The following is a 13,338-nucleotide window of genomic DNA, read 5'->3' as shown; positions in this document are numbered from 1 at the left end:
CCCCCCAGGCCACCCCGCTGGACACGCCATTGCCTATTAGCTTTCAGGTAATCAATTTGGTAAACAATTGATACCCTAACAACTCAATTTAAAAGCTTTTTGTTCTACAGAACACAATTAGAAGTTCAATGTGCTTGAAACTTTTTAAAAGCAAAGGTCTATACCTGCGTTGAATAAACAGAAAGTCATTGTTTTCTCTTTATGGCTTCATCAAACTGCCCATTCTCACTCCCAGCTTGTCATAAATCAATGCTTTCAAAGGACCTTTTGGCTTTATATTTAAACGCATTGGTTAAGCGGCATTTTTCAGCCTGCAGGGTTAATGTTAGGATGTGATCTAACTTGTAAATGAATTTGAAAATAAAAAATTAGTACACAAACCATCATCTCCTCACTAGCCTTTTCTGAACTAACTTCCAGATGCGTACTTTGTTCCTCATTAAAAGAGGAGCATTATCTGTTGGCTTCAGAAATTAGAGCAGGTGGTGAGTCAAGGCACTGATGCCAAAAGAGCCCTTACGACACTAGCGGAGTCTGACAGAATGACAGCATTTCACACTATTTAAGTCATTTTTAGGTGTGTCTTTGCAGTCTAATTGCAACAAAACAGGGACTGTTTTAATGCAGTCCTTTCTCAAGCCAAAACCTTAGACACCTTAGCAAGACAGTGCTAAGTGTACACTTCTATCCTTGCAAAAAGTACATGTCACTCTGCCGCCACCTGGCACCGAGGCAGTACTGCTATCACAGCTGGACACCGAAGTCAAGGTCATCGTGAGAATGTCAGCTGCTGAAGACATGAGGCTTCAACCTTTGTCCCAGGGGGGGTGTTCTGTTTGTCTGTGTGTGTGTGTGTGTGTGTATGTGTATGTGTGTGTATGTTTGCATAAAAGACATTTTAATGCAGGTGTTTGCTGTCTGAGCTTAGTGCCTGTGTCTAAGTAAGTGTGTGAGGGATGGCTTCACTGTGATGGCTGGGTTAGCCTCTCAAGTATCATTATCGGTGGAATAAACAACAGCTAAGCTGCGATGTCCTCAATGCCCTTGTTCTTCTATTAGATAGTCTTAAGTTTGTGTATTTAATGTGTGTGCGCACTCAAATGCTTTTCAGCTTGTTCGTGCCTATAAATTAAAAAACTTCTTTGAATTCTACTTTTGTCTTAATTAGTTTTTTTTTAGTTTATTAAGAGTTAAAAGTATTTAAATCTTTTTCTCGTGTGTTTCTGTGCTTGTTAAAAGGTACCTAATCCCTTCACTGGACCGCTCCCATGCTGGCTTTTACCGCTGCATTGTGAGAAATCGGGTGGGAGCCCTTCTGCAGAGGCGCACAGAAGTACAAGTGGCCTGTAAGTATTAACACAGGACGCAGCTGAAGCACAGATCCAACGAATGAATAAACGGCTGTCTAATAGACACATGCTGATTTAAGCGAGAGAAAGCGTGTGCGCTTAACTGCATCAGTTTAGTACACAGTAGGCCCACGCTATCTTTGGGTGCCTTTGTATCAAGGACTGACTAGGGAGGGACAGATGCTGGCAGGGTGAAAGATCTACCTGCATCTCATTCAGAGTGTTATCATCCCAGACAGCTGTTCCACTCAGCATTCTCATTAGATTGATATTGTTGCCATGGTTCTTTTTAACTTTGCTTCATTTCAATATGACCGCTGCTTTTTTCATTCTCTCTCCTTTGTCAACAACATCTGTTGTTTCTTTGGCAAAAATAGAGCTCCCGTACACAGTGTTTCTGCAAATTTTCACATTCGTTTTCAGGCCACTCAGCTCCCTCGTCTTGTTAACGAGCTATTAGACGTGCCACTGAGGTGTCTGGAGTGTTGTCACATCAAATCCACCCCCCCTTCCCATATACACAACTTGTCCATTATCGTGCTTTACTAGGGTATGCCTGGTTCGCTTGCTTCCCTGTGCTCCAGCCACATTTGAATGGATGTAACGTACAGCTGTACCTGTCGATGCACTCAACCAGCCACTAAAGAGAAAGAAATGGGAGGGTGATAGGAAATTGAGTCCCACGGGTCGACTTCTCTCGTATTCGGCAAACACACTGTTGCCGAAGCCTCTCCTCCAGCAGACGGACTTTTTGTGGCGTCCATCACTGGTTCTGTTTGTTGTTTCGGCTTCCTCCCTCTCTTGACTTTGTCATCTGGCCACCACTGCTTTCTATTTATTTCTTGGCCTCCACCCTGCTGTTATTTCAGTTCCTATTTATTCCCAACACTTCCCATTTCCATAATTCTCTTCTTCCCTCTCAGTTGCTCATGAAGTGGTATGGATGGTGACGCAGAGTAAAAAGGGAGAATTAAGGACACCTGCAAAAGGAATGGATGAGCTGGACAAGGGAGGGAGAGGGAGAAGAAGAAAGAAGGAAGGATAGATGGAGAGATTTCTTCTAGAAACTATTCTATTGAGGCAGCACAATTAGAATTGCAGAGACACACCTCAGAGAAAGGGAAACATGCCGAGGCATTAGAGATTAGGGAAGAAGGGGAGGAGGACATCACATCACTGAAACTGCAGATCAAAGTCGGGGGATTTGCACACTTCCCAGATTTTCATTTAAGCTAAGCACCACAGCTGCAGCGTAAAGCCAGATTACCTTTTTTTTATTCTCTTGAAAGAGAGTGAGGAAAAATAAGTCTGCCATCGATTCACAACCACCGCAGCATCCTCGGTTCAGACTCCCTCACCTTCATCCCTGAATGTTCCCGAGATATTATCTCCAAAATGTGTGTCATAATTGGGTTTTCAATGTAACATTTTATTTATTTCTGCCTATTGTTCCCCTTTAAATCACGGAGGCAAATATATGATCTTTGGAGAAAAATAATGCTGTGACTGTGTTTCAGACTGTGCTGGAGGAGGAAAACATAAAGTCTACTTGTTACTGTTGTCCTGTAAAGGTTTACAATCAGCATCTGCTAATGTAACAGCATAGGGGAATTTCACAACCCACAACAGATGAATTTACAGCTAGTTGATAAATTCCCATTAGAAATCGGGAGTGGAAAGGGGGGGGGGAGGTGGTAATATTAGTCCAGCGTTTTGTCAGCTTTTAAGATATAATGAGGCAAGGGATGAATAAAAATACTCTAACAAATGAAATATATTACGAGATAATAGAGAAGCGGCATAGCTGGTCATCTACTATGTTGCGCAATGCACAAATTTAGTGGGTGATCAAGATTGATTGCCTTTGATGCATCCACACAGGAGGATATGGGATATGAATATTAGTCAATTTAGCGTCCCTCGATGTCCCTCTGTGAGTCGTTACGTGCCGGTTCCTTCTAGCCTTGCTTGATGTACCATGGAAACCATGGCAACAACACTTTGCTGTCCATCAAATAGCTATAGTGTGAAATTTCACAATAGACAGCAGATGACAAAAGCTCTGTGGTTACCAAAAGTCAAAGAAGAAGAAAGCAAGAGTAATTTGTTCCTGCGACTGTCAGTCTCACTCTCTTGTTCTCTCTTGCTTCCCTTGTTTTTGTCTGTGTATTGTGTGTTTTCCTTTAGTTATGGGCAGTTTTGAGGAAGGCGAACGTACCCAGTCAGTCTCTCAGGGAGAGGGTGCTGTGATTCCAGCACCACGCATTCGCAGCTTCCCTCAGCCACAAGTCACCTGGTTCAGAGATGGACGCAAGATTCCACCCAGCAGCCGCATGTGAGTTTTCTTCTCTTGTTGTTTTTCTGTTTTTTTGTTCGTTGGGCCTTTTGTGTCTTATTTGGCTTTTCTGTTTGACTCTAGAAATACTTTTTGGGTTTGTTTTTTTTTTCCTTTGTCCCTGAAGGTGTTTGAGGGCTTTAGTTTGAGAGCAGCTGTTCCTACCTGTTGTTTGTTTTTCATCTTGCTTGATTTTGTGCTGAAGGACAGCTTGAATTTCTTCTACAGAACAAGGGCTGAAGACAAAACGGTTTCAGCACTCTGTGTGCAATGGGATATCTCTCGTCTTACACATTTTTTTTTCAATTTTGTAAGAAAACCCTTTTCTATTTCCTTATCTATGTCTTTTTCTTAATGTTGCCCATTGTCTGTCTTTATTTTGTTGTTTTTGCTTGCCAACCAACAGCAAAATCATGGTCTGACAGGGCTATGGAGCACTGGGCCTCCTGACAGCCTATTTGTATTGCTGTCTCATTCTGGTCACTTAAAAAGGTAGAATGCAAATATGAAGGTAGATTTTTTTAAAGTGCTTCCTTCACTTTAACGTGCTATGTGGCCCAAGAAAGAAGCAGATACAAACTTTGTTATTTTATTACTAATTGAAAATGTACTGCATCTGTACACTGTCAGCACAACCTGACAACTACATTTCCCAAAATGCAACTTGACTGTTTGGTTTGGGCATTTGCATGTATTATGTTAGTTTTGCCTAAAATATCTGAGTTACTTTAGAATATTTTTCCACAAATATACAGATGTGCTCCAAGAACATTTGACAGATTAATTAAGATTATGTTCCCCGTGATGCTACACAGGCTACACCTCCACACGGTAGGGTTTTAACTTTATCTTTCAGTGACTGACATTGTACTGAGGTTACTCACATCTTTGTGTGGGGGATATTTGTGTGTACCAGCGTGTGCGTTAAAAAGTCACTTATCCCGTCTCATCACATCTGCATTTCTTCACAGTGGGAGGTGACCTTGCCCTTAGTTAGAGTGAATCTTTCTTATCAGCTTCTCATCATCAGTAATCATCCCCTGACCTAGAATCACAATGAGACAAATGCCCAGGCGTACTGAGAAGATGAAGGTTGCTGGCCACCGGTAGCCTGCTCTGTCTGTGTTTTTAAATAATAGTTTTTTTAATAAGAAGGATCTACAAAATAAGTTGAACTTCTTATTTCTCTCAAGCTGATGCGGTTGTGTTCTCTGACATCGTTACAGCTGGTTCCTTATTTCTCAGGTTTTTTTGTAACCTGGTGTGCGCTGTGCAGATAGAACAAAATGGACAAGCTGAAGGCATGAGCGAGCCCGTCTTTACGGGCATCTCTATAATCCATCAGTGTGGGAGTATAGGAATTCCCAGATGGCATTGAACTGTGTTGGAAGATTGGTGCTTCAGCTAGAAATGATGAGACGTTCTGTGGAAAGTTATTGAAAAACAGCATTGTATTTGTCTTTGAATTATGTACTTCCTCTTTCTGTGGCGCAGACTGTAGTTTTCTCAGCAGTATGCTGTTCTTTTAGAAGATCTTCAGCAAATCAGTGAACCTCATGCACGACTATAAAAGGTTATGCTTCTCTGTTGACGTCACAAGTGGTATGTGCAGTGACCAGTGTGTCAGGCATAATAGCGGCTTCATTTGCCGTTCTGTCGCTGTCTCCCTCCTCTATCTCGCTCCCTTCTTTTGTCTCCATTATGGGCCACCCGCTGTGTGTACTTTGCTGCTCTTCATCCTCACTTCCTACCCCGCAGCTCTGAGAATGCTAATACCACATGCACTACCAAGGTCACAGTGTGCAAATGAGCACTGTTGATAACAGGCAGCCTTTTTTATTGAAAATCATTTAATTGAATTTGATTCATGCCACTAGCGTTTACTCTGTAGAGGCATCAAAGTCTCGCTAGTGGAGGAGAGAATGAGGGAGTGCGACTGAGTGAGTCGCACCAAACCACAAGTGTTGCCGTCATGAAGGCTCTGTCTCTCTAAATCTGTCACATCGTTATGCATTTCTTCGGACGTTCTCTTGTTGTAAGACCACCTGGAAGATCTCGGTGTGCCATGTGTTACAAGAGTTATATAGTGGAACAAGCTAAAGTGGAATGGCGGTGAAGGAGAACGAGGACTGACAAAAACATGCCATGGATTAGAACCAGGGTGACCATTTCCCCTAATTGTCTCCTGCTCTTGCTAGCCATCCTAAGGTGTCATAAGTTTAATTTACAGGCTCCTCAGGGGTCTGTCTTGCTGCTTGTCTGTGCTCTTTTTAATCACGCCCCTACAAAAGAGAAAAGAGCAAAAACAATCAGATCGCTCAAAAAATGTCGAGGCTCTCATCCAACCAATCTAATACCTAATATAATTCACACTCGCTCTGGAGGCTGCTGTACGACCAATTTCTTTTCTTTCTTTTTTTTGCATTGTGCTTTCATTTAGTTGAAATTCTGGGAGTTTCCTCAAACTGTGTCGTGCAGTTCGAGAGTTCTTGTGTGATATTTTTTGTACGTGGTAGAAAGGTGAGAGAAGCTGAGAAATCACTCAAGGATGACACTTGTTGATTGCAAGGACTCTTGTGAGGTGCTCTAGGTCTCAGGTTGGGTACACATATAAAAATACACATCTCAGGAGAACAAGTACACACCTCAAAATGTTTGTATTTATAGCTGTATAAATCTTTATCTGGCTCCAGAATTGAATCCATGATTCAAATGCAAATCTTTCGAATACATAGGGAGGATGTCTGGAGAATAGAGAGTAATCCTCTATATACAGGATAAGATTCAGTAATATAGATTATAGGCAAGATTCAGATATCTAAGTATTGATTAATCAAAAAACTGGTGGAGCATGCAGCTGCTGTACAGAACATGGTGCAAAGTGTGTACTAAATTTCCACTTACTAAGCTGTTTGGCTCCTAGGCATCAATTTTCAATAAGTGATGTTGAATGTTTTTAGACCACTTTTCTCAGTACACACAACACCCACATCATCACATGCTTAGCTATCGAGCTTACAGAACTTACAGTTCAGTCCTCAGGTCTTTATACCTCACTGTTCACAATAAGGAATTGCTCAGATTGGATCATGTCCTCACCTCATCTTGTTGTCCATAACACCCCACACCACAGTCCCGTCCTGATTCGCCTCATGTTTCCTATTTTGGCTTAAACTGCGGATGTCTGTGGCATTTTTATGTCCTTTGGCCACCCACAGCTGGGAACTGAATTTACTCTTCAGAAAGAGTAAATATGATCTAGTGGATGTGTGCAGAGAGGAATGGATTTTGGGTGCAAATCAAGTTCATTTCAAAAAAAAAAAAAAAAAAAGAGAGAGAGAGAGAGAGAGAAAGAAAAGGCTAGCTCACAGTCAGCATTCGATATTGGAATGCTGCTGACAGCATAAAATGCCCCCTTCAGTTTATCAGGGACTAGGGCAGTGACTGTTCAAAACATGCCTGTTCAAAATAGCCTGATTGCTTGGCTTCCAGTCTTGCTATTTGCAGCTTTCTCAAGATCATAGACCAAGCGTTCACCCAAACTCCTTCAGAGTCGGCACTGGCTTTGTAGATTAGCAAATATTAATATTCACACTTTAAGAGGCTGACGTCTCATTAGGTATGACCAGCACTGTTCAAAGAGAGAATTAACTCTGGGTATAATATGGCCGTAACGAATAGAACGTGTTTACTTTCTTACGTGGGGTCAATGATGAAATATTTAGGAAATCCATTTGAAGGAGCTGAAAGATGCTTCTTTGAATAACTGAAATCGTATTGAGTGGTTTGTTTTAATACCAGAGCGTACCATGTCCATTCAAAACATGTAAAACAAATAATAGAATTACAATCCTGGATCCCGTTCTGGCTGATCTGGCACCGATTATTTCAGAATAATTGCATGATTGTTTCAAAATGTGGTTTGAGTAAAGCACACTTCAGCACTCCAAATTCTGATTGTGATTACTGGTTTGACAGTCATTTCACAACTCTGGTTCTGTATAAAACCTCTCAAAGACATTTTTGGGATTCTTATACAACTTGACGGTCCCGACTGTCCATTACGGGTCAAATTCGAATTTGTTATATATTTTGGTTTATGCCATCTAAAGATGGTAATGGGGAAATATGTGATACCAGCTGAACATCATTATGTTAGTAGTATGAACACACCACCCAGGCCTTGAGTGTGTAAACTTAATGAATGCTGCATTTTTGCTTCCCTGCTGCCAATTTTCCCCTTGGCAAGGCTGCGTCTTACTGTGGCACAGTGACTGCTCACTTTCTGCAATGTGACTCGTGCAGCTGCTGGCCTCGGCGTGGGCAGAGACTCCTTTGCTCTCTAACAGTACGCCCATAAGCTCACGGAATCACTTATTGATGCGTTTGTCTCTTACAGTCTTTGCTGTGCTCATGTTGTGTACTGCCCAGGTTCAAAGCACATGTCCTTGTTTGACTGTAAGCTGAAATGTGCAACCAGACATTGATCTAGCTTTGCTTTAATGAATCAGTTCAGTCAGGGTCTTTTTGTTACAATATATGAAACAGGATGCAAGGAGAAAAAGAACTTTCTAATGGCTGACATTCTTCTCTCGGTGAATGGAAATGTAGTCGAGAGGATCTTCTCCATTCAGCTGCTGTGATTTGTTATGCTATTTTGGAGACTTAATGTCGTGTGTAATCAGAGCCTCTTTTAGTTAAATGCATTTGCCAGGAATTGTGTGGCTCCTGGCTGAAAGGTGAGTCTGTCGTTAGATATAACGCTGGATTCTGTCCTCACTTTTTCACATCTGACAACAACTCACTACCCACTACCTGTTGTTTTTCTCCCAGAAACTTTCTATTGACATTTTGGCATGGATTTACACCGAAACAACCTTGTAGAGGTGTCTGTTAAGACAGAACACAGAGGAGCCTGACCTGGAGGAGTCAGTGGGAGGACATCGTTGAGACACATACACACACACTGCAGTTCGCTTGAGTAATTCGCTGTAGCTACTGATCAATTAATGGGCCCTGCCTGGGATGCTCAGGTCCTGTCAGCGTGCTATGGATTCTCCATTAGTCACGAGGACCAGTGAATAGCCATGCCCTTCCTTTGCATTTGCCTACAACTGCCCAGCATTAGTCATGAACCTGACAATCTTCAGGTCAAGAGAGAATAGACGACAAGGAGAAGCAAGAATAACATAAAAAAAATTATAATTTACATAGATTCCTAAATGAATGAATGGATGTATCTAGTCCTACAAGAAATGACTTACTATTCTTAAATATTTCTTGGTCCTCACTACTTGCAAGAGACCAAGAAATCTACTTTTTTTTTCTTCCTTTGTCCAAAATTGACTGTTCATCAACTAGATTATTAGAAGTTTGAACAACAGCTGAAGCTATTGTGTGTTTAATTAAGACAAGATATATTTTAAGATAATATCCATCTGTTGTCTTTCTCTGAAGTTGGGTTGCAGTGGTAGCAGGCTATGTAGGGTATTCTAGATGTCCTTCTTCCCAATAATACTTTGTAGTTCCTCCTGGAGGACCACAAGGTGTCCAGTCCCAGGCCAGTGGAGGTATATAATCTCTCAAGCTCTACCCTAGGGTCTCCTTCCACTAACAATTTCCATTTCTGGAAAACCTCCAAATGGAGGTGAGGCATCTTAATGAGATACCCAAACAGCCTCATCTGGCTTCATTGTACATGCAGGAGCAGTGGCTCTACTCTGAGATCCTCCTGGATGTCTGAACTCCTCACCCTATCTCTATGTCTAAGCCTAGCCACCCTAGAGGGAAAACTAATTTTAGACAACTGTATTCACGACCTTACTCTTTTGGTCATTACCCATATTTCGGATTGAGACGTAGATTGATCGGTAAATCGAAAGCTTCACCTTTTTGCTCAGCACTCTGCTCACCATGACGGTTCAATGCAATGTCCGCATAACTGCTGACGCCGCACCAATCTGTCAGTCCAGCTAACACTCCGCATTTCCATCATTCATGAATAAGAGCCCAAGATACTTGGAACTTGTTTGCTTGAGGCAAGGAAGCCTCGAGCCTCTCTCCCCAATCCACAGGGAGCATTCCAACATTTTCCATCAGAGAACCAGGGCCTAAGACTTGGAGGTGCATGAGCAAGGTTATGCTTTAATGAAGCCAAAATTCTACAATATCTACCTAATGATTAATCCTGAAAGTGTACACTTAAAAACTTTTTTTTAAAAAGTTTCCTTGTATTCCTTTCAGTTCTGTGCTGTATGTTGACGTCTGTTTATACAAGGACAGTGAAAGTAGAAAAAGAAACTCCAGGGAAATCAAAAGATCTGTGAAGCAGCAATCAAGAGGTTTTTATTGTTGTTTTGGGCTCTTGCCAATATTGGTAGATCTCTAGGTTCCACTGAGCCAGACTTTCTTCCTTTATTTATTTATTTTTAATAAGTATTTAGCTCTCCAAGTCTTCTAAAGATCTTTCAACATTTTTCTTCAGACATTGGCTGTTTTTTCACTGATTTTCAGTCCTTGTTACCATTTTCAGATGATTTTTTTAGTTAACTTATTAAGCCATTTAACAGTGACCTATACAGTAAATCATTCAGGCATAAAATAGGGCAACTCAAACGATCAACGAATGTTGTACCTTAGCAAAGAACCAGTTTTAAATTGTATCTATAGGGTCCTGTTGCAAAAACACATCATTTATTGCCATTGTGTTAGTTAGCTTTGTTCAAATCTTCGTCACTTTGTACGCAGGAGGTTATGAAAGAGGTACAAGAGTGAGTGTCTCCAGTGTTCTGTAAAGCATGGTGGAGACTGTCATGATTTGGGGCTGGCTTTCAGTCAGTGGTGTTGAGGATCTTGTCAAAATTGATGTTATGAAGTTATGAGTTATGAAGGCAGCAAAGTCCAGATTTTCATCCACCATGTAGTACCACATGGGAAGCATCCGATTGGCAACAGTTTCATTTTGTTATCATTCATTTTCAGCAGGGTTGGGGTGATTCCAAACAGTAAAAGCATGCCTGGGTAGAAAAACACACAGTGGAATACTAAAAGTGTTGGATTGGATGTCACAACATTATTAAGGTAGTATAGGATCGTCTCAACAGCGAAGGGAACAAAAGGCAGCTAACATCCAAAGAAGAGCTTTAGACTTCCTTCAAGCCCGGAGAACTATTTTTGAAGAAAAAAAATCAAGAAAGCTACCTTAGAGAGTTCAGGCTCTGTTTGAGAATAAAAGTGGTCATTTATTTTACGTTTTGTTGCCTTACATACTCTTTTTCCGTTTGTGTTTGCACCTGTTTCAATAAATCACGGCATCTGCTTCCCATTTTCCACTGATGCATTAGCTCTTGCATATCTGTAAAGTCACAATTACCGTTGAATGATATGTACAAGGTTTTTCTAGTGACATATTGTATGCTGATATCCAGACAACGTTTTTAAGGAAAGCCTTGTTTAGTTCAGCAATAGTATGACAAACCATATGCTGCACATATTACAGCAGCATAGCTCCATATAAGAGTGCTTGACCTGACACTTAAAATTTTAATGGCAATAGCAGTGCATTATGAAATGAAAAATATGACAAAAAAGCCTCAAATTGAAAAGCTAAAATCATGTAAAAAGCAAGAATTGTAGCACACTAGCCTTTTTAAAAATTACAGCATTTGGTCTCATTAGTTTCCAAACTCTTGTGGTGTTGGTCAAAGATGTGATGCAATACAGATGTAAACATGCCCATGCATGTTTGAATTGTGTGGCTGGCATCAAACTCAAAATGAGCACATTTTTTCCCCCCAAAAATATGTAGAATTTCCCAGCTTTAACATTTGATATATTGTACTGTTTTCAATTAAATATAAAGTTTCAGTGATTTGAAAACCATTGCAATGTGTTGCAGCATCCCAGTGTTTTAACAATGGGTCACAGTAGAGCGATCCAATCTAGCTAAACCACGCTGTGAATGGGATCGAGAGTCGCCACGGAGACTCACAATAAGAAATGATTGATTATTAAAAACACTTTCCTATTGAACGACTAATGAATTAATTATTTTTCATCTTAACGCAGGTTGATTTTTATGTAAGAATTCAGTTGATGGTTGAAGAATTTAGGGGTGTCTTGTTATGGTAAGACAATCGAGTTACTCCGCTAATGAAGGCTTGTCTTAAATGGCTTTGAGTTCATTTAGATGTCACTATTTGAGCATTATTGGGGACATCCTTATATTGGTTTGAACACTCAATGAACCACAAGTGAAAGGGAAGCAGAAAGCGAACAGTAAGGCACAAGCCTTCAGTCCATACACCCAGTGAGAAAACAAGTGCCTGTTTTCATGACCAACACTCTCTCACCTCCTCTCATTTCTCTCACTTCTTCATCCCTCCATCCCCAGGAGCTGTAGCTTTTTCATCACAACTCTGTTGAGCGGTAGGGCTTGTAGCCTGTTGCTTGCTTTCACTCTAGCTTTCTTTTTCCTTCATCTGTCTACTGCCTGTGGTTTGACTTATAACTTAGCCAGCGATGTGAGCCATTTGATCCTGCTGACCCCCCTCTCTCTCTCTCCTGGGGGGTGGCCATCAGCCAACTGGGGCCATTTGTCTGCATGTAATGGAGGTCTGAGGCTGTGGAGCGAGGTTAGGCCCCTCACGGCCCAGTGGAGAAGGACAGCCACGACAGATGCCAAAACACTAGAGAGTGTGTGCTTGTATGTGATAGAGCAGGACCAGCACTGTCACACTGTGTCAGTGCTGGATTAACAAAATAAGATATGTATACAAGCTGACAAAGTCGGTGGTTGAACTCTCTGGAGATACACTGTGAAGCCACTGTTCCAGCGCTGGGACCACATGTTTTTAATTAAAGGGAGCAACCGTGATCATTGTATATTTAATTTTGCTGTAATATAATTTATTTTTAATAATGGAAATTAGAGACGGGAAGCAGCTAGTGGCAAATAAAACATTTATAGTTATATCTATTTCAATCAAACATAAATCCTCATCATCATTATTGATGAAAGTGCTACAGAATCATTATAAGGCTGGCATTCATTGAAAAAGCGCCCTTGATTCTTTACATAAAAAATTGATCCACAAGAAAGTAATTGCATATGGGAGTAATACTGCTTATTGCTGCAAGCAAAATTAGGGTTGCGTAAAAGCTGCACAGTTGGCCAAGATGTTTCTGGGCAGCTGTCCTGCCTACCAGGCTCTCTTGTAGACCATGGCTTTTTCTGAAGAATAATAATGGAAAAGGAAATTGGGTTGGAATAAAAAAGAGAAAGCATTCTAAGATGTGGGAATAAACATTAAAACTAGACAGAGACCGAGGCATGTTCACACATATCTGATTTGTCCAAATTTCTCAGCCTTGTGGCTTGATAAATCCCTGCACCGTGCCGGATACGTGCTAAGCCATCGTTATAAGCAAGCCTCCGACAGCTGCTCACAACACCGCTGAGAGATGGGGATTTGAATAAGAGTGACCAAAATCAGACAGACAACGATAAAAGAGAAAAAAATAATGAACATGTTAAAGCGGAACTTCAAGAAGCATGTAAAACATTAACTGCTCTTTTAAGCGAAATTCTTATCTTTCCCTTCTTGCTCCCTTGATATACATGCAAAGCCATTCAGGATAATTGGCTTACTTTTA

General features: G+C 41.0%; 1 protein-coding gene across 4 annotated transcripts in view; it reads left to right on the top strand.

Moving 5' to 3' along the window:
• Nucleotides 1–13,338, top strand: part of sdk2b (sidekick cell adhesion molecule 2b) — a 276,202-nt gene that overhangs the window by 209,018 nt on the left and 53,846 nt on the right. For all 4 annotated transcript variants that reach the window (XM_005725909.2, XM_005725908.2, XM_013909013.1 and 1 more), the window contains exons 3-4: nucleotides 1,240–1,346; nucleotides 3,537–3,684. In XM_005725909.2, coding sequence (XP_005725966.1) covers nucleotides 1,240–1,346; nucleotides 3,537–3,684 — 255 coding nt within the window. The remainder of the gene's footprint in view (nucleotides 1–1,239; nucleotides 1,347–3,536; nucleotides 3,685–13,338) is intronic.

Source organism: Pundamilia nyererei, unplaced genomic scaffold (assembly GCF_000239375.1).
Source record: "Pundamilia nyererei isolate P.nyererei 1_Seehausen unplaced genomic scaffold, PunNye1.0 scaffold00017, whole genome shotgun sequence".
In the NCBI taxonomy this organism is placed as follows: Eukaryota; Metazoa; Chordata; class Actinopteri; order Cichliformes; family Cichlidae; genus Pundamilia; species Pundamilia nyererei.
This window is presented reverse-complemented; position numbering and strand designations above follow the sequence as displayed.